Source organism: Salvelinus fontinalis, chromosome 42 (assembly GCF_029448725.1).
Source record: "Salvelinus fontinalis isolate EN_2023a chromosome 42, ASM2944872v1, whole genome shotgun sequence".
NCBI classification, from domain to species: domain Eukaryota; kingdom Metazoa; phylum Chordata; class Actinopteri; order Salmoniformes; family Salmonidae; genus Salvelinus; species Salvelinus fontinalis.
The window spans coordinates 19621950-19644403 of NC_074706.1; the positions used below are offsets into that span (position 1 = coordinate 19621950).

Below are 22454 nucleotides of genomic sequence, written 5' to 3' on the forward strand. Positions count from 1 at the left end.
CTGGCACCAACCCCCAACCCTACGATGAAGCATGGTGATGGCAGCATCATGCTGTGGGGATGTTATTCAGCAGCAGGGACTGGGAGACTAGTCAGGATTGAGGGAAAGATGAACGGAGCAAAGTACAGAGAGATCCTTGATAAAAATCTGCTCCAGAGCGTTTAGGACCTCACTGGGGCGAAGGTTCACCTTCCAACAGGACAACGATCCTAAGCACACAGCCAAGACAAAGCAAGAGTGGTTTCGGGACAAGTCTCTGCATATCCTTGAGTGGCTCAGCCAGAGTCCGGACTTGAACCGGATCTAATATCTTTGGAGAGACCAGAAAATAACTGTGCAGCGACGTTCCCCATCCAACCTGACAGAGCTTGAGCGGATCTGCAGAAAAGAAATGGGGGAAACTCCCCAAATACAGGTGTGCCAAGCTTGTAGTGTCATACCCAAGAAGACTTATGGCTGTAATCGCTGCCAAGGTGCTTCAACAAAGTACTGAGTAAATGGTCTGAATACTTATGCAAATGTGATATCAGTTTTTATTTGTTATAAATGTGCAAACATTTCTACATTATGGGGTATGTTGTGTAGATTGAGGTGGGGAAACAATTTAATCAATTTTAGAATAAAGCTGTAATGTAACAAAATGTGGAAAAAGACAAGGGGTCTGAATAATTTCCGAATGCACTGTAGTTATGTTGAGTGTCTTGGGCTAAGAGGGTAATTAACCACATACCCCTCATTAATCCTATGTTAATTTACCATTTGAAACAGGCTTGTTGTGTAAATACCTATTTTTAGAGAGACAGTAAACCTAGGCTAGAACAAGGACAGTTGAATATTTAACTTATTGAGGTGATGTAGATGGAATAAATCTATTCATTGTCATTTTCTCTTCTCGGCTTGAAAGACACTGATCATAGGAGATTTGATGTGCAACGTAATAAGCAAGACCGTAATTCACAGAACAGCGCGCATCACTTTTTCATTTAACCGCACCTTTTGCGCTATGACGCCAAACAAACGGAAGTGACCAATAACAATTTCCACGTTAAGGTTATTGTCATTTAGACGTTTAATAACACACTGGGCCATTGTTCATTTAACTGCACAGCATCACATACTTACCCCAGGTTGGGTTTAATTCGCGTTAGCTAACTGTGACGTTATGGTTTTTCACACTCAAATAGCCTCCATTATGGAGGTGCTCGCGAATGCCGCAGTGGCAGAGATCTGTAAACTCGTAGACGACGACTATGCAGTGTTCCGTTTGGAAATAACTCAAAGCCAGAAAGAAAACAGGACATTGCGGAGGAAACTACAGCTACTGGAACTGAAGGTATCACGGGAGCGCGTCCTCGCGAGTCGTCCCAATAGTGTCAAGATCTTCGACCGAAACAGAGGAATGGCACGAGGTACATTTTGCATAATGGCGAGGCTGCGGGGACTGTCGCCCTGTTCCCCTCTGCTCGTGTTCAGATGTGTTAACTATATTTGGAACTTGGATAGTATGCAATCGTTCCCTGACAGCCATCTTGCACAATGTTTGTGTTTTACCAGGCAGAGTAATTAAGATAAGTATTTTTGCACAAAGACTTAATTGCCTTGTCCAAATACCTAAATATCTACAATTCAGAACGCAAATATAGGTATGTGCATTTTCTAAAATTGAGTACGCTTTGAATGCTAGTATGTTATAGTCATGTCGGCTTTTCATCTAGTAGAAGTCAATGCTCACTTTCGAGTAAGACTCACTTGTGTTTGACAACAGGGATGAGATACCAAATGAACGAATGGTGGGAAACATCGCAATTAGATGACGCATTATCAGTATTATGCCAAGTTCAAAACGATGCAGAACAAGTAAATCTCAGACTTCTCTGTATTCAAGACAACTGGAAACTCGGAAAATTGACTGGAAATTGCAATTCGGAAATATGGGCATCTTTCTAGAGCCCCGACTTTCCTACCTGAAGATCACCGATGTCATTATTTGACCTCGGTTATTTCCGAGTTCCCAGTCTTGAAAGCACAATGAGTCTCACTGTTCCACGTCACATGCTGTCATCCCTCTGCGATGCTCGTCCCTCAATGGAGTGCAGGCAGAATCGACACACTATCTAATGTAAAACAATGGATTAGCCTAGTGTGTTGGGATTTTGTTGATTACTGTATTATTTTTTACTAACCAGTACGTTCTAAATAGTATATAATACGATTATTACACAGTATGCAGTTTAAGTAAGTAGTAGGCAAGCCAGATTGCGGGCACGGCCAGTATCATGTTCTAACCAGATTCTTTATTTACAATAAATAGTATATCAAGAAGTTATGAGGTGTTACCTTGCATCCTTGCCAATTGTAAACAGTGTCAATAGTGTACAATATTGCGTTGAACATTGACAGTACCTAACTTAACCACCACTTTTCCCCCAATCCCTCTCTCAGGACATCTCACTGGAGGACACAGGAGCATTGTCAAGGCAGCAGGACCAAATGCGTGGAGAGATGACCAACCAATCACTGTTGATGAGGGAAATGGAACCTCAACCCAGCATGTTATTGTGATAGAGGTTAGTATCATAGTGTTACATCAAAAATTATAGTACATCAAATGTGGCCCGAATTTGCACGTCATCTCATAGGAAAAGACACATAAGACTGACAGAAACATCCAAAGTCACACATTCGGAATCCTTCCCGAGCACTTCCCAGTGATGAAGATGAAAAAATATATATATAGTGTAACGACCCTGGGTTTATAAAAGCGGAAATCGACTCTGCCGCACGAGCATGCTTTTGCGGCACAGTCGATAGCGCGCCGGACTTCGGGCTAGAAGGTCGAGGGTTCGAGACCTGTTCCCTGCTGTTTCATTACAATATTATAATTATAAATAAAAAATATTTAAAAAAAAATAGGAACACGAGGAATAAAATACACAAGAATGGAGCTATATACAGGGAGTACCAGTTCCAGATCAGTGTATGAGGTATTAGATATGTATGTAAAGGCAGAGTAAATTGACTAGGCATCAGGATAGATAATAGTAGGAGTAAAATAAAGAACAGAGTAACAGCTGCATATTTTGAGTGTAAAATGTTTTGTGTTGTCGATGTATGTGCGTGTGTATATGTACACAGTGTACAAAACATTAAGAACACCTGCTCTTTCCATAACGGACTGACCATGTGAATCCAGATGAAAACCATGATACCTGAACAAGTGACATCAATAAGGGATCAGAAAGGTATTGGGAAGTTCAGAAAATCAGGCAATTCTGTATGATCTTCTGTGTACAAAAGAACATCATCATTTCTTTCCCAGTCTGATTTAGTGACTGGTCTAGTCCACTCTGTTCTATTGAGGCTTGTGGGCATTGTAGAGGGAGATGCACATGTGTTCCTGAATCTTATCTTTCGGTGATGGGGGGGGGCAAGTCATAATATTTTGTAGCTTAAACCGTTCAAATGATAGAGCAACATTTCATTTGTAGGACGAAACAGAAACCGCTCTGTTTATTACAACCGCGGCTACCGGAGGTTACTGACGTAACCCGGGTTCTATGAACGAAGCGTATTTTATTTCATAGTTTCTCTCGCGACCCCGTTTTCAATTCACAACCCCTAGTTTGGGAAATGTTGGCATAGTCAGTGCAATATAGGGTCAGTGCAGATAGTCCGGGTAACCAATGAATTAACTATTTAGCAGTGGCTATTTAAATTCTCCAGTTTCTCTGCACTAAAACCCAACTATGTTAAGTGTACTAGGTTACGGATTGAGTCTCTAAAAGATACAAACATTAAATTGCCATGTGGTCTCCTAATTAGATGGGCGAATGGTGAAGTCGATGTGCTTGGTGTACATATCCCAAAAAAGTTGACCTATTAACTTTGATCGAAAACTGAGCAAAATAGATTGAATCTTGAAACCATTTTACAGGAAGATTACCCTGATTTAATTATCTAGTGATATCGCAGTTTACATATTTATTCATGGCTTTACCATCTCCAGAAGAATCATTTTTCAAATAATGTAAGCAAAAAAATATTTCACTTTATTTGGAATGGCAAACCAGATAAACAAGTATATTTATATAACGAACATGAGTTTGAAGGGTTAAAAGTATTAAATATTAAGGCACTAATCCTCTCTTAAAACCTCTCTGGGATATGTGGGACGGTAGCGTCCCACTTGGCCAATAGCCAGGGAAAATGTAGAGCGACAAATTTTAAAAAATGATATCTAATCAAACATTCATTACATCACACATGTAAGATACCAAATTAAAGCTACACTCGTTGTGAATCCAGCCACCATGTCAGATTTCAAAAAGGCTTTTTGGCGAAAGCATAAGATGCTATTATCTGATGATAGCACAATGTCAACAAAGAGAGAGTAGCAATTTTCAACCCTGCCGGCGCTACTCAAAACGCAGATATAAAATATAAAACATGCATTACATTTGACGAGATTCTTTTGTTGGCACTCCAACATGTCCCATAAACATCACAAATGGTCCTTTTGTTCGATTAATTCCGTCCATATATGTCCAAATTGTCCATTTATTTGGAGCGTTTGATCCAGAAAAAAAACAGCTCAATTTTTGAACAATGTCACTACAAAATATCTAAACAATTACCTCTAAACTTTGCCAAAACATTTCAAACTACTTTTGTAATACAACTTAAGGTATTTGTAAACGTTAATAATCGATCAAATTGAAGACGGGTCTATCTATTTTCAATACAGGAGAGCAACAAACTAAGGCTACTTTTTTAGTCTTGCGCAACACTGCTTCCTGATGGCCTTCTTCTTCATTGCACAAATTAATAACCTCAACCTATTTCCTAAGACTGGTGGAAGCAGTAGAAACTGAGAACAGGGTGATTAGAAATCTGGCTTCCCAATGAAAACTCATTGAACAGACAGTGACATAAAAATAAAATAAAAATCTGAATGGTTAGTCCTCGGGGTTTTGCCTGCTACATAAGTTCTGTTATACTTACAGACATGATTCAAACAGTTTTAGAAACTTCAGAGTGTTTTCTATCCAAATCTACTAATAATATGCATATCTTATATTCTGGGGATGAGTAGAAGGAAGTTGAAATTGGGCACGCTATTTATCCAAAAGTGAAAATGCTGCCCCTTATCCTAGAGAAGTTATGCCTCCATTGTACCAACATTTGATCTAAATCCAAACTGGTTTTCTAGCAAGGTACTAAGAGAGGCCCAACATATGTTTAAGAGTGGGCTCTTTGCCTTTTTGTAGATTAAAACCTTACATTTTTGATGGATTGACAATAGATCCCTGTTTAAAGTAACCTCCTTTTTAAATGAGTTGGCTACTAAAATGGCATCCTCCAGAAAAGGCAGATTTAATATTGCAAAAAAGAATATAGCTAAACTCCAATGTATTGATAGAGATAATAAACAATTTTCTTGGTTAAAATTTTACAAAGGGTATAATATTTATGAAGTACATTGTAAACAAGAACGGTAAAATTGTCACTCGAGCAATTAACAACAGTGTATGGAGGGGTGTATGCTCAATACAAAATTAAAACCAATTAATCACTCTGCCACAAAATTGGAAGAGGCAGTTACTTAGAGTTAGTCTGTCTGACACCTATTAAAAATCATAAATTACTTCAAATGATTAGTCTAAATCGGGGGGGAAAATCAGTTTCACTTGAAGTCAAAAGGTTTGACCGCGATACTGTATAAAATTCAGGTCAGTTGGGAACAGGTTTTTGATGTCCCAACACCTTGGCATCGGGTCTATGAAGTGACATGTAATACAACAATTGACACGTCAATTTAAGCTATTATATAAAATATCTACTACAAAAAGAATGTTAAATATGGGGCATTGAATAGTCAGCCTTGTGCAGACTGCCACGAGGAAACGGAACCAATACAACATATTTTATGGTACTGTTCATCAGTGATTTGCTTTTGGAGTCAGGTCCAGGATTGGTCGTTGTGTCATAATATCAGGGTTCAGATGGACCTGCAAACTGTTGTTGCGGCATCTGAAAAAAACACGATAAGTCAATGGGGGAAAATCATTATACTGTTGGGTAAGGTATTTATTTTTCGGGAATTCAGTAGAAATAGAAGAAATAGTTAGGTTCAGGACCCTCGTAAGACATCATAGTAAAATGGAGGGATGTATTGCAAAAGGAACTAGAAATGCATGATGCTGGGAAAGATGTGTTCATCTGTGGATAGCGGAGGGTTGGGATTAAGATCAGAATGAATGGTGGATTGGCTGCTGTGGGTGAAAATGTAGCACGTGAAGAAAGCGGAAATTAGGAATATATATGTATAGTTATTTAACTACGAGTAACGTAGATGTGAGCTAAATAGCTGTAAGTAGAAGTATTGTTGTCCTTTAGTTTACTCTAATTATGGTATGGATGGTAAGGTAGAGTGGAAAAAATAATTTAAAAAAACAAAACAAAAAAACACATGATTTCTATGTATTTGATGCCATTCCATTCGCTCCATTCCAGCCATTATTATGAGCCGTCCTCCCCTCAGCCGCCTCCTGTGACAGAAACAATGATATATTTATGGCTTTATCAAATTAGGATCTTACCAGGAAGCCAATAAAATAAGCATGAGTTGTAGTTTGGGTAAGCCAATGTCCATGTAGTACAGAGGCACAGCCAACAGCACCTGGAACAGACCCAGTTACTTTTGTCCGTTAGAACGGCTACATTTTCTGGCGCCTCGTGTCGGCATCGGTTTGGACATGAGGCTGTAGCCAACATGCATGTCACCTACACTTTTGAAATGTAGGCTTTTTCAGTATGTACATGTAAAATATTATTCTGATGTTGGCCTCTGATCCAATTCTGATCGGAGTAATTGTTTGATATTGTGATTTTTGTGTGATTTATTTTTACTTGTCGATCAGGACAACCTATTTTTTTTACTTGTCCCGGACAAAAGGACAAGTGTTAATGTCGAGGCCTGCAGATTCATAATTCATGTATGCTTGCGCCATTACTACGAAGAAAACTGGTTGTTACTGCAAATATTTTTCTTTGTGCTCCTACATTTTTAATCTTAGGCTCACACGTGCTCCTTGTAAAAAAGGTCAGTGTAGAGCCCTGCTGATGGGCCCCGGTTTTGGGGGTCAGCGTAGCGGAGGTGTTGTTGCCTACCCTCACTACTTGGGGCTGGCCCTTTTACCGATAATAAACTCCTCTCTTCTTGTCAGTCTGCAGAGGCTGCAGGTCCTGGAGGATTGTCTCTGGTCAAGCAGGAGAGTACTGAAGGAGAGAACCCAACACACAGCAGAGACATCCAGACTGGAGCAGCGGCTGGAGTGGTGCCCCCTGTTGCCGTGGAGGACCTCGCCACCACGCCCCAGCACAGGACCCGACCCAGCATCACGGAGGTCAGTGGAACGCTGAACGCCGTCCTCAAGTCAGAGACAGACACAGAGACTTTAACTGTAACACACAGGCTCTTACACACGGGATCTGACCACGGATCAGACCCAGAGAGACTGTTGTTGGGGAGACTGGGCTGTTCTCCTGCTCCTGACTCAAAGTATTTACTTTATGGAAACCCAAGCCCGAGGACGGTTCAATCCCATCAGGACTCAGGTGATGCGGTAGAGACTGGCAATGATCTCTCTCGTTCTTACACTACAGTGATGGACCCTGGCATCATGCCCTTGGTATTAGAGACACAGACTGATCTGTCTAGAGTGGACTGGAACAAGTACAGTAGTAGTGTATACTCTGAAGGGTCCCTAGATAAGAAAGGGGAGGGTCTGGTCGTAGATGAGCTGACTGTGAAAATGGAAGGCGACGCTCCTCTGACATGTAATGCAGACGAGACTCATTTATGGGAAAGATACTCGCAAAGCAACACCAGTGACTTCTTAGACTGCAGGGATAGGTTAGAGACAAATCTAAATGTTGCGACCCACTCCCCTTTACACGCAGTCAGGGATCGCGACCCAGTATCCCTGTCGATGGCACCTTATGATTCACATGGCAGCATCTTTTTCGATCAGGTATTTAACTCTGACGACAGGGCTAGAGACGAGGTTCGGGGAGGGGGAGCAACGTCAGGCAATAGTAAAGATAAACGGTTCCTCTGCATGTTCTGTAACAAAGGCTTTAGCTGCCTCCAGAAGGTGGAGATCCACCAGAGGGTCCACACAGGGGAGAATCCCTTCAGCTGTACCCAGTGTGAGAAGAGATTCTCCCGCCAGGACCACTTGAAGAGGCACCAGAGGGTCCACACAGGGGAGAAACCATTTAGCTGCCCCCAGTGTGAGAAGAGGTTCTCCCAGGCTGGTGACCTGAAGAGGCACCAGAGGGTCCACACTGGGGAGAAACCCTTTAGCTGTACCCAGTGTCACATGCGCTTTGCCCTGGCTGGCAACCTGAAGATGCACCTGAAGGTCCACAAGGGAGAGAGGCCGTTCACCAGTATGCATTGCGGGAAGAGATTCTCAGAGAGGAGCTACCTCAGGACACACCAGCAGAAAAAACATTCCGCTGTATAATATAGAAAGTAACCATTCTGCTCGATAGCTTCTGACGTTTAGATCAAACACTGCATTAAAGTCAAAGGTACATTTTTATTGTCAGCTGAAAAGATCCACAGATGCATTTGGAATAACGAGAGTAACAGATTTCAGTGTTGGATATTCCTGGGTAGAAAATTACATCCAGACATTGTGTGATATACAGTGCCTTCAGAAAGTATTCACATCCCTTGACTTTCTCTACATTTCATTCTTACAGCCTTAATTTCAAATTGATGAAATTGAGATTGTCTTTTTAAAAATGAATAAAAAATGATAAGCTGGAATGTCTGAAGTAAGTCAACCCCTTTGTTATGGCAAGTCAAAATAATGTGCTTCACAAGTTGCATAGACTCTATGTGCAATAATCGTGTTTAACATGATTTTTGAATGACTGCTCATCTCTATAAACACATACAATTATCTATCTGTAAAGTGCCTCAGTCGAGCAGTGAATTTCAAACACCAAGGAGGTTCTCCAATGGTAGATCGGTAAACATAAAAAAACAGACATTGAATATCCCTTTGAGCACGGTGAAGTTCATACACTTTGGATGGTTTATGAATACACCCAGTCACTACAAAGATACCAATGTCCTTCCTAACTCTGTTGCCTGAGAGGAAGGAAACCGTTCAGGGATTTCACCATGAGGCCAGTGGTGTCTTTAAAACAGAGTTCAATGGCTGTGTTGGAAGAACTAAGGATGGATCAACCTTGTAGTTACTCCACAATACTAACCTAATTAACAGAGTGATAGAGAAAGAAGCCTGTACAGAATACAAATATTCCAAAACATGCATCCTGTTTGGAATAAGGCACTAAAGTAAAACTGAAAAAAATGTGGCAAAGAAATTAACTGTGTCTTGATTACAAAGTGTTATGTTTGGGGCAAACACATCACTGATTACAACTTTTTATATTTTCAAACATGGTGGTGGTTGCATCATGTTAGGTGTAAGCTTGTCACCTGCAAAGACTAGGGAGTTTTTCAGGATAAAAATAAACAGAATAGAGCTAAGCACAGGCAAAATCCTAGAGGAAAAACCTGGTTCAGTCTGCTTTCCAACAGACACAGCGACACATTCACCTTTCAGTAGGACAATAACTTTAAAACAAGAGGCCAAATATATATATATATATATACACTGCTCATAAAAGTAAAGGGAACACTTAAACAACACAATGTAACTCCAAGTCAATCACACTTCTGTGAAATCAAACTGTCCACTTAGGAAGCAACACTGATTGACAATACATTTCACATGCTGTTGTGCAAATGGAATAGACAACAGGTGGAAATTATAGGCAATTAGCAAGACACCCCCAATAAAGGAGTGGTTCTGCAGGTGGTGACCTCAGACCACTTCTCAGTTCCTATGCTTCCTTGCTGATGTTGATGTTTTGGTCACTTTTGAATGCTGGCAGTGCTTTCACTCTAGTGGTAGCATGAGACGGAGTCTACAACCCACACAAGTGGCTCGGGTAGTGCAGCTCATCCAGAATGGCACATCAATGCGAGCTGTGGCAAGAAGGTTTGCTGTGTCTGGCAGCGTAGTGTCCAGATCATGGAGGCGCTACCAGGAGACAGGCCAGTACATCAGGAGACGTGGAGGAGGCCGTAGGAGGGCAACAACCCAGCAGCAGGACCGCTACCTCCGCCTTTGTGCAAGGAGGAGCAGGAGGAGCGCTGCCAGAGCCCTGCAAAATGACCTCCAGCAGGCCACAAATGTGCATGTGTATGCTCAAACGGTCAGAAACAGACTTCATGAGGATGGTATGAGGGCCCGACGTCCACAGGTGGGACAACCTGTGGACGTCGGACAACCTGTGAACGTCAAATTCGCCACTGGCACCCTGACAATCCAAATCCAGACCTTCATGGGTTGATAAATTTGATTTCCATTGATAATTTTTGTGTGATTTTGTTGTCAGCACATTCAACTATGTAAAGAAAAAAGTATTTAATTAGAATATTTCATTCATTCAGATCTAGGATGTGTTATTTTAGTGTGCTTACAGCCCAACACCGTGCAGGACGTTTGGCATTTGCCAGAGAACACCAAGATTGGCAAATTCGCCACTGGCACCCTGTGCTCTTCATAGATGAAAGCAGGTTCACGCTGAGCACATGTGACAGACGTGACAGAGTCTGGCGACGCCGTGGAGAACGTTCTGCTGCTTGCAACATCCTCCAGCATGACCGATTTGGCGGTGGGTCAGTCATGGTGTGGAGTGGCATTTCTTTGGGAGCCGCACAGCCCTCCATGTGCTCGCCAGAGGTAGCCTGACTGCCATTAGGTACCGAGATGCCTTTCGCATAGAGTTGATCAGGCTGTGGATTGTGGCCTGTGGAATGTTGTCCCACTCCTCTTCAATGGCTTTGAGAAGATGCTGGATGTCGCCGGGAACTGGAACACACTATCGTACACTTCGATCCAGAGCATCCCAAACATGTTCAGTGGATGACATGTCTGGTGAGTATGCAGGCCATGGAAGAACTGGGACATTTTCAGCTTCCAGGCATTGTGTCCAGATCCTTGCGATGAATGGCACGACAATGGCCCTCAGGATCTCGTTATGGTAGCTCTGTGTATTAAAATTGCCCTCAATTAAAATGCAATTGTGTTCATTGTCCGTAGCTTAGGCATGCCCATACCATAACCCCACCGCCACAATGGGGCAATCAGTTCACAACGTTGACATCAGCAAACAGCTCGCCCACACGACACCATACACGTCGTCTGCGGTTGTTAGCCCGGTTCGTTTTAGAGTGGCCTTTAATTGTCCTCAGCACAAGGTGCACCTGTGTAATGATCAACTTGTTTAATCAGTTTATTGATATGCCACACCTGTCCAATGGCTAGATTATCTTGGCAATGCTCATTAACAGGGATCTAAATAAATGTGTGCACAACATTTGATAAATTACCTTTTTGTGTGTATAGACAAATTCTGGGATCTTTTATTTCAGCTCATGAAACATGGGGCTAACACTTTACATGTTGCGTTTATATATTTTGTTCAGTGTATGCTATTTGGTGTATTTTAAAACGTATTTATGTTTCATAAACGTGACTTGACTTGCTCTTAGAATGCACAACTTGGACTTGACTCGACCTGTTCTACTTTGTGATTTGAGACTTGCTTGTGACTCGAATAATAGTGACTTGGTCCCACCTCTGGTGTATACTCTGAAGGGTGCCTAAATAAGAAAGGGGAGGGTCTGGTCCAGGGTTTCCGTTTGGCGCCGGACAACGTGACCAGCAAGATTTAAATTTTCCGGACATCCATATGTATTGGGTTCGTAACGCATTAGGGCGTCCACCCATGGACCTCAATCACATTGACATGATTTTAATTCATCTGAACAGAATATACATTTGCCTGTAAAGTTGTAATAAAATAAACTAGAAGGATTTTCTTATACCAACATGACAGGTTTATTGAAAAGCAAAACATTGCCCGTTGTGTCTTCATCCCTGCTATAAAGCATAAGTGAATATCATTTAAAAAATACAAATAAACATTTAGAAGAAAAAGTCGCCTAGACAGTAATAAAACTTCAAAATATAAAATTTGTATAATATAATTTGCAAATAACCTTTACTTATAGGCTATTTGTATAAACATTTAATTAATAAATAACAAAACAAGTAATTTAATTTAGCCGAGGCATGAACATTTTCATTTTCAAAACAAAACAAAACATTTTCATTTTCATTTTCTACTGGATGATGTTAATAAATGTTATATTTATTTTAATTTTAACTATGGTGTGGTCGTGACTCCTGTCGTGTGATATATGTGGCTTATTGATAACAACTGTTTCCTACTATAAGCAACTGGGTGCCTACCGAGCCTGACGAACACAATCATTTGCTTCCAGCCTAGTTTTCTGTGTGTTTACGGCGGATCTTGGCCTGCTGAAAGTGAGCCGCTGCTGTTGGGAAGTCAAAACTGTCCAACTCCTTGGAGCAGCTAGGTGCACATCAGCCTCTTTGTCCTCAAGAAGGCGCGATCTTGAAGCCAACTTTACTCTGTTTGGAGAAAGAATCCCCTCTCGGCGGGCACACTGAAATCGGGGATAATCAACACAATCTAAACACATTTTGCCGAGTCGGGGCACACTTAGCCGAAGTCCCTTATGAGGACCTTGCATATTTTGGGGGAGGAAAATAGAAACACACACACCCCAGCAGCTTGAAGATGTATTAGCCCATTAAGTAGATTTTGCTTTGAAGTTGGAGCACATCGACTGGTATTTCCACCAATGAATAAAAATGATTCTTTTCCAATCAATCTTTTTTTCTTCCGGGAAATTTGGCCGGCAACAACAACAAAATCGTCCAAAAGTGGCATTTACTGGCTAACAGAAACCCTGGTCGTAGATGAAGTGACTGTGAAATTGGAGGGCGACGTTCCTCCCCCATGGACTGCAGATAATCATTTAGGAGACAGATACTCACAGGGCAGAGATTTCATAGATTAAAGGGAAAGCTTAGAGACAAATACAAATGTAGAGTCACACTCCCCATTACACATGTTTAGTGATCATGACCCAGTGTTGATGGGTCCTTCCGATTCACACAGCCATCTCCTTTTCATTAAGTATTGAACTCAAACGACAGGACTAGAGCCCAGGCTCAGGGAGGGGGAGCAACATCAGGCAAAAAACTGTAAAGAGATGCAGTTCCTCGGCATGTTCTGTAACAAAGGCTTCTGCTGCGCCCAGAAGGTGGAGATCTACCAAAGGGTCCACACGGGGAGAAATCCTTCAGCTGTACCCAGTGTCACGTGCACTTCGCTGAGAATGGCGCCAGAAGGGATGGCAATTGTGCTCTTTTGTGTTTTTTCGCATTGTTTGTAACTTATTTTGTTTCTTCCACTGTCTCTTATGACCAAAAAGAGCTTCTGGATATCAGAACAGTGATTACTTACATCGAACTGGACAGGAAAAAAATATTTAATGAGCTGGATGTGAAGGATTTACTAGTGCTTCTGGACCAGGCCCAAATCCCAGTCATTCGCATGAAAATAATTTTATGGCGAGTGGGTAACCCACCTCTACCATCCGTCCTACTGGCCAACATGCAATCATTGGAGAATAAACAGGATGAGCTCTGTTCAGGACTATCCTACCAACGGGACATTAACTGTAATATCTTATGTTTCACCAAGTTGTGGCTAAACAACGACATGGATAATTTGCAGTTGGCTGGGTTTCCCATCCATCGGCAAGACAGAACAGTTAACAGAACAGGTAAAATGAGGGATGGTGGTTTGTGTCTATTTGTCAATTTGTTTTACCTTTATTTAACTAGGCAAGTCAGTTAAGAACAAATTCTTATTTACAATTATGGCCTACCCCAGCCAAACCTGGACGACGCTGGGCCAATAGTGCGACGCCCTATGGGACCCCCAAACACAGCCGGATGTGATGCAGCCTGGATTCGAACCAGGGACTACAGTTTTTTATTTTTCACCTTTATTTAACCAGGTAGGCCAGTTGAGAACATGTTCTCATTTACAACTGCGACTTGGCCAAAATAAAGCAAAGCAGTGCGACACAAACAACAACACAGAGTTACACATGGAATAAACAAACATACAGTCAATAACACAATAGAAATATATATATACAGTGTGTGCAAATGAGGTAAGATTAGGGAGGCAAGGCAATAAATAGGCCACAGTGGCGAAATAATTACAATTTAGCAATTAAACACTGGAGTGATAGATGTGCAGAAGATGAATGTGCAAGTAGAGATACTGGGGTGCAAAGGAGCAATAAAAATAACAATATGGGGATGAGGTAGTTGGATGAGCTATTTACAGATGGGCTATGTACAGGTGCAATGACCTGTAAGCTGCTCTGACAGCTGATGCTTAAAGTTAGTGAGGGAGATAAGTCTCCAGCTTCAGTGATGTTTGCACTTCGTTCTAGTCATTGGCAGTAGAGAACTGGAAGGAAAGGCGGCCAAAGGAGGAATTGGCTTTGGGGGTGACCAGTGAAATGTACCTGCTGGAGTGCGTGCTACGGGTGGGTGCTGCTATGGTGACCAGTGAGCTGAGATAAGGCGGGGCTTTACCTAGCAAAGACTTATAGATGACCTGGAGCCAGTGGGTTTGGCAACGAATATGAAGCGAGGGCCAACCAAGGAGAGCCTACAGGTCGCAGTGGTTGGTAGTATATGGGGCTTTGGTGACAAAACGGATAGCACTGTGATAGACCGCATCCAATTTGCTGAGTAGCGTGTTGGAGGCTATTTTGTAAATGACATCGCCGAAGTCAAGGATCGGTAGTATAGTCAGTTTTACCAGGGTATGTTTGGCAGCATGAGTGAAGGAGGCTTTGTTGCGAAATAGGAAGCCGATTCTAGGTTTAATTTTGGATTGGATATGCTTAATGTGAGTCTGGAAGGAGAGTTTACAGTTTAACCAGACACCTAGGTATTTGTAGTTGTCCACATATTTTAAGTCAGAACTGTCCAGAGTAGTGATGCTAGACGGGAGGGCAGGTGTGGGCGGCGATCGGTTCAAGAGCATGCATTTGGTTTTACTTGCATTTAAGAGCAGTTGGAGGCCATGGAAGGAGAGTTGAATGGCATTGAAGCTTGTCTGGAGGTTAGTATACAGAGAAAAGAGTCAACCCGAGAATTGAACACTATGGCACCCCCATAGAGACTGCCAGAGGTCCAGACAACAGACCCTCCAATTTGACACACTGAACTCTGTTAGAGATGTAGTTGCACATGACGCCTCTTGCACTGAGATGCAGTGCCTTAGACCACTGCGCCACTCAGGAGCCCAATTACAGCTGGTGTGCGAAATCTAATATTAATATTAAAGAAGTCTTGAGGTTTTGCTCGCCTGAGGTAAAGTACCTCATGATAAGCTGTAAACCACACTATTTACCAAGACTTTATCTATATTTTTCGTAGGTGTCCATTTACCACCACAAACTGATGCTGGCACTAAGACCGCACTCAGCGAGCTGAATAAGGCCATAAGGTAACAAGAAAATGCTCATCCAGAGGAGGTGCTCCTAGTGGCCGGGGACTTGAATGCAGGCAAACTGAAATCCGTTCTACCTAATTTTTACCAGCATGTCACATGTGCAACAAGAGGAAAACAAACTCTAGACCACCTTTACTCCACACACAGAGACACGTACAAAGCTCTCTCTTGCCCTCCATTTGGCAAATTTGACCATAATTCTATCCTCCTGGTTCCTGCTTACAAGAAAAAACTAAAGCAGGAAGTACCAGTGACTCGCTCAATACAGAAGTGGTCAGATGATGCAGATGCTAGGCTACAGGACTGTTCTGCTAGCACAGACTGGAAAATGTTCCGGGATTCATCCGATGGCATTGAGGAGTATATCACCTCAGTCACCGGCTTCATCAATAAGTGCATCGATGACCTTGTCTCCACAGTGACCGTATATACATACAGTGCATTTGGAAAGTATTCAGACCCCTTCTCTTTTTCCACATTTTGTTACGTTACAGCCTTATTCTAAAAAAAAAAATTATTTTTTATATTCTCATCAATCTACACCCAATTCCCCATAATGACTAAGCGAAAACAGGTTTTTAGAAATGTTTGCCAATTTATTACAAATGATTTACATAAGTATTCAGTTCCCCCCAATATCCAGCAACTTCACACAGCCATTGAAGAGGAGTGGGACAACATTCCACAGGCCACAATCAACAGCCTGATCAACTCTATGCGAAGGAGATGTCGCGTTGCATGAGGCAAACGGGGGTCACACAAGATACTGACTGGTTCTCATCCACGCCCTTACATAAAAAATTATTTTTTTTATCTGCGACCAGCATATCTTTATTCCCAGTCATGTATACAGTGCCTTCGGAAAGTATTCAGACCCCCTTCCCTTTTTCCACATTTTGTTACATTACAGAATTATTCTAAAATGGATTAAATAAAAAATGTAAAGTCAAATCTACACACAATAGCCCATAATGACAAAGCGAAAACAGGTTTTGTAGAATTTTTTGCAAATTAATAAAAAATAAAAACATACCTTATTTATATAAGTATTCAGACCCTTTGCTATGAGACTCAAAATTGAGCTCAAGAGCATCCTGTTTCCATTGATCATGCTTGAGATGTTTCTACAATTTCTATGCAGACGACACACAATTAATCTTCTCCTTTCCCCCCTCTGATAACCAGGTGGTGAATCGCATCTCTGCATGTCTGGCAGACATATCAGTGTGGATGACGGATCACCACCTCAAGCTGAACCTCGGCAAGACGGAGCTGCTCTTGCTCCCGGGGAAGGACTGCCCGTTCCATGATCTCGCCATCACGGTTGACAACTCCATTGTGTCCTCCTCCCAGAGTGCTAAGAACCTTGGCGTGATCCTGGACAACACCCTGTCGTTCTCAACTAACATCAAGGCGGTGACCTGTTCCTGTAGCTTCATGCTCTACAACATTCGCAGAGTACGACCATGCCTCACGCAGGAAGCGGCGCAGGTCCTAATCCAGGCACTTGTCATCTCCCGTCTGGATTACTGCAACTCGCTGTTGGCTGGGCTCCCTGCCTGTGCCATTAAACCCCTACAACTCATCCAGAACGCCGCAGCCCGTCTGGTGTTCAACTTTCCCAAGTTCTCTCACGTCACCCCGCTCCTCCGCTCTCTCCACTGGCTTCCAGTTGAAGCTCGCATCCGCTACAAGACCATGGTGCTTGCCTACGGAGCTGTGAGGGGAACGGCACCTCCTTACCTTCAGGCTCTGATCAGGCCCTACACCCAAACAAGGGCACTGCGTTCATCCACCTCTGGCCTGCTCGCGCCTCCCTACCTCTGAGGAAGTACAGTTCCCGCTCAGCCCAGTCAAAACTGTTCGCTGCTCTGGCACCCCAATGGTGGAACAAACTCCCTCACGACGCCAGGTCAGCGGAGTCAATCACCACCTTCCGGAGACACCTGAAACCCCACCTCTTTAAGGAATACCTAGGATAGGATAAAGTAATCCTTCTAACCCCCCCCCCCCCCCTTAAGAGTTAGATGCACTATTGTAAAGTGGTTGTTCCACTGGATATCATAAGGTGAATGCACCAATTTGTAAGTCGCTCTGGATAAGAGCGTCTGCTAAATGACTTAAATGTAAATGTAAATGTACAACTTGATTGGAGTCCACCTGTGGTAAATTCAATTGATTGGACATGATTTGTAAAGGCACACACCTGTCTATAAAAAGGTCCCACAGTTGACAGTGCACGTCACAGCAAAAACCAAGCCATGAGGTTCAAAGGTATTGTCCATAGAGCACCGAGACAGAATTGTGTCGGCACAGATCTGGGGAAGGGTACCAAAACATTTCTGCAGCATTTAATGTCCCAAGAACACAGTGGCCTCCATCATTCTTAAATGGAAGAAGTTTGGAACCACCAAGACTCTTCCTAGAGCTGGCCACCTGGCCAAACTAAGCAATCGGGGGAGAAGGGCCTTGGTCAGGGAGGTGACCAAGAACCAGATGGTCACACTAACAGAGCTCCAGAGTTCTTCTGTGGAGATGGGAGAAACTTCTAGAAGGACAACCATCTCTGCAGCACTCCACTAATTAGGACTTTATGGTAGAGCGGCCAGACGGAAGCCACTCCTCTGTAAAAAGCACATGACAGCCCGCTTGGAGTTTGCCAAAAGGCACCTAGAGGACTCTCTGGGCTGATGAAACCAATATTGAACTCTTTGGCCTGAATGCCAAGCGTCACCTCTGGAGGATATCTGGCACCATCTTTACGGTGAATCATGTTGGTAGCAGCATCATGCTGTGGGGATGTTTTTCAGCTGCAGGGACTGGGAGACTAGTCAGGATCGAGGTAAAGATGAACAGAGCAAAGTACAGAGAGAAATCCTCGATGAAAACCTGCTCCAGAGCGCTCAGGACCTCACTGTGAAGGTTCGCCTTCCAACAGAACAACCCTAAGCACAGCCAAGACAACGCACGAGTGGCTTCGGGACAAGTCTCTAAATGTCCTTGAGTGGCCCAGCCAGAGCCCGGACTTGAACCCGATCAAACATCTCTGGAGAGACCTGAAAATAGCTGTGCAGTGAGGCTGCTCATCCAACCAGACAAAGCTTGAGAGGATCTGCAGAGAAGAATGGGAGAAACTCCCCAAATACAGGTGTGCCAAGCTTATAGCGTCATACCCAAGAAGAGTCAAGGCTGTAATCGCTGCCAAAGGTGCTTAAACAAAGTACTGAGTAAAGGGTTTTGAATACTTATGTCAATTTCTCATTGTGGGTTATTGTGTATAGATTGAGGGATTTTTTACATTTTTTAGCATTTTTAGAATAAGGCTGTAATGTAACAGTTTATTTAGTAAATATTTTTGTAACTCTTATTTTTCTTAACTATGTTAGGATTTACCTAGGGGTCATGATTGGGGCTGTACAAATGTTTGGTGTATAAGAATAATTGATTATGCTTATGTTATATTAATAGAAGGGGAGGGGTTAAAAGACCCCTCCCTCCTTACATTTATAGGGTTTTAGACTACTGATTAACAATAGATATAGTCATTGTAGAAGTTTAGTATTGTTCTACATTTGTATTTTAGTTCTCTCTCTCTTTTTCTGCCTCATGATAAAGAGGAGATAACACGAGGTAAACATTCCACAATAGGTCAACTTTGGGGGAAGGGGACATTTACTGCTAAGTGTTTAGCTAACAATAAGGGCCTTGTTTATACAGCTTTGTAGGCATGGTTTTGGTCCCAGGAGTAGATGATGATATAGGCAGTGAAGTCACCAGGGAGCGACTTAGGGTTTAATAAAACCACTGGAGACCTTTTGTTTGATGCAGAACTTACTCAGAAACATGCGTGCTATGTTCCTGTTTGTCAACTTCTGTCTGCAATTGCATTGATAAAGGTTTTTGAATGATTTAATTAAATATATTGTCATAATGCTAATTTCACCAATGAACCAATGATTGACAAAGAAGGACGTAAGGAACGAACCCTAACAACTACATTGTTGGTTAAGAGCTTGTAAGTAAGCATTTCACGGTAAGGTCTACACCTTTTGTATTCGGCGCATGTGACAAATACAGTTTGATTCGAGGCTGGCATTCTGAAGAGTAATTAAAGGGTCCACATGGGCGAATTCCTACAGCTGCTCCCAGAGTGAGAAGAGGTTCTCCCGCCAGCACCAGCTGAAGGTCAACATGGGAGAAAGGGTTCTCAGCTAGGAGATACATTAGGATACACCAGCAGAAAAAGCACATGGCACATGCACACAGTGTACAAAACATTGGGAACACCTGCTCATTTCATGAGACTGACCAAGTGAAAGCTACCGTCCCTTATTGATGTCACTTGTTAAATCCACTTCAATCAGTTGGGATGATGGGGAGGAGACAGGTTAAACAAGGATGTTTAAGCCTTGAGACTATAGAGCCCCAGTGGAAGTGTCATAATACCCATAAAACCTAGCAGTCAAACAGGGAAATGGTTCCAATTGTTTTCCCACCAATTTTCCCATAGGGGATTTTTTAAGGGCTGTGTTTCGTGTAGGCCTACCCTGGCATGACATTTGATAACCATGTAAATCTCTCTCAGACAAGGTAACTTTTGGGGTGGCAGGTAGCCTAGTGATTAGAGCGTTGGGCCTGTAACCAAAAGGTTGTTAGATCGAATCCCTGAGTTGACAAGGTAAAATCTGTCATTCTGCCACTGAACAAGGCAGTTAACCCACTGTTCCTAGGCTGTCATTGTAAATAAGAATTTGTTATTAACTGACTTGCCTAGTTAAATAAATAAAAAATGTTTATCAATATATTGTTGCTCTATTTACTGGTTCGAAAATGCTAATTAGCATCAAAGTAGACATTATACAAAACTACAAATCCCTGCAAGCTCCTGCACGTCGTCTCTAGCTGACACCATTGCTAACAGGTATTGTGTCAATTTAAAACTTGCAAATGACAGTTCACAGAAATGTCAATTTAAAGAAATGTAGATAATTTATTAATTTCCACATTTAGCTAACATTAGATAGTTAATCCAGAGATTCTTACCTTTGCTAAATGCATCATACAAGGATGATTTCTGTATTTTGAAAATTACATTTTATAATTTGATTTCTGACAAGCAAAATATTTTGGGACTATGTCAACAATGGACTAAATTAAACAAATACCAATATATTGTTTTTGGGTGGAGTTTTCCTTTAAGGTTAAAGGGATACTTCGGGATTTTAGCTATGAGACGCTTTATCTACTTCCCCAGCATCAGATGAACTTGTGGATACCATTTCTATATCTCTGTTCAGTATGATGGAAGTTAGAGCTAGTTTCGCGAGCCAATGCAAATTAGGATTAGCGCAACGACTGGAAGTCTATGGGTATCTGTATCTGCTAGCATGCTAGTAGATACCCATAGACTTCCAGTCGTTGCGCTAACGCTAATCTTTAGTGAATATTTATCATACTTTAATAATAAGATCGTCCATTGACTATGGGTGCTTTGTATATGGTTCAGCGGCTATTACATTGCTGTTGCGCTTTGACGCAAGCGAGGGCACGCAGTATGTGCAATGGTGCCTTTTAAAACTACACCGGTTGAGGCTTTACAATTACATTCTTGAGAAATGCCACTATCCCTTAGACGAGTTAAGATAGCCTGTAGATACTATCCTGGCAGTATTGGAAGACTGCTGGGAATATGAACAATATCAAAAGAGGGAGCCCCAGAGATTGGGAAAAGGGTTGATGAATATAGACTCGGGGACCTTTGTTATACGGCCATCTGTGGCAATAGGAAATGTGCCACTGGGGTTTTATACAAGACTATATGTTGATCTTAGCCTGATTTAAGAAAATAAAGTAATTTATCTGTATATTCAACAGAAATGGTTGTGATAATTGTTGGGTTGCAATGGATAGGAGGAGGTGCAACCAAGAAGAGGAGTAATATGTAGAAAGAGAAGGAAGGGAAGTGCTACTAAGGTACACAATAGTACATTTTGGTAGACAGAAGGTGCTCTTTGGTAAAAGGGGTAAATTGGTCATCAATAAGAAAGGTGGACCAAGGCACTCTTCATATAATGAATTAAAATGCCTTTATTTGTATGGCATGTTCAATAGAAACAAGGTTTTAAAAATCTGACGCGTTTAGGCTGCATGGCCTTCGTCAGGGAGTACAAAGAAATAATACAATGTCCTCTTTTGAACAGCTTTTCCAATTAGCCCTAATTTGAAGAGGGAGTGGTTACAAAATTGATTGGCAAACATCATCAATATAGCGTCCCCACCATATAATCCAGTCAAAGAAATTGTTATTAGAAGGATCCAAAATGAAGTCATTTTCCCATGTAAATGGGAAGTCAGTTAAGAACAAATTATTATTTTCAATGATGGCCTTGTTCAGGGTCCGGACGACAGATGTGTACCTTGTCAGCTCGGGGATTCGATCTTGCAACCTTTCATTACTTGTCAAACGCAGACAGTGTCGTAATTGTAACAGAAGGGAGGAAACTTTGTTGTATAGGATGAGATTGGGGCATACAGAATTTAATTCTTCTTTGAAACTGATAGGGGAAAATGGTACTGGAATGTGTGTATGGTAGACAAAATGGTTTAACATGTATTATTATTTTGTGAAATGTATGATGTAGAAAGGGAGTTTATTTGATTAGGGTGGGATCGGGTTGGGAGCAGTGGGGTTTGTAGGGATTTATTTTATTAGAAATCCAAATCTGTTTTCGAATACTGTATATGTAACAGATGTGAAATGGCTAGCTAGTTAGCGGTGGTGCACGCTTGTAGCCTTTCAATCGTTACATCACTTGCTCTGAAACCTTGAAGTAGTGGTTCCCCTTGCACTGCAAGGGCCGCGGCCTTTAACGATGCTTCTTGGG

The 22454-nt window shown here is 42.1% G+C and overlaps 1 protein-coding gene across 2 annotated transcripts; it reads left to right on the plus strand.

Moving 5' to 3' along the window:
• Positions 1–989: 989 nt before the first annotated feature.
• On the plus strand, positions 990–20370 carry LOC129841458 (gastrula zinc finger protein 5-1-like). 2 transcript variants are annotated; one of them, XM_055909730.1, is made up of 4 exons: positions 990–1409; positions 2443–2567; positions 7227–7406; positions 16756–20370. In XM_055909730.1, the coding sequence occupies exons 1-4, from the start codon at positions 1163–1165 to the stop codon at positions 17395–17397; spliced, it is 1194 nt and encodes a 397-aa protein (XP_055765705.1). In that variant the 5' UTR covers positions 990–1162; the 3' UTR covers positions 17398–20370. The 2 variants fall into 2 exon arrangements, with proteins under 2 accessions (XP_055765705.1, XP_055765704.1); XM_055909729.1 differs by lacking the exon at positions 16756–20370 and having other exon boundaries at positions 996–1409; positions 7227–8839.
• The last annotated feature ends 2084 nt before the right edge of the window (positions 20371–22454 follow it).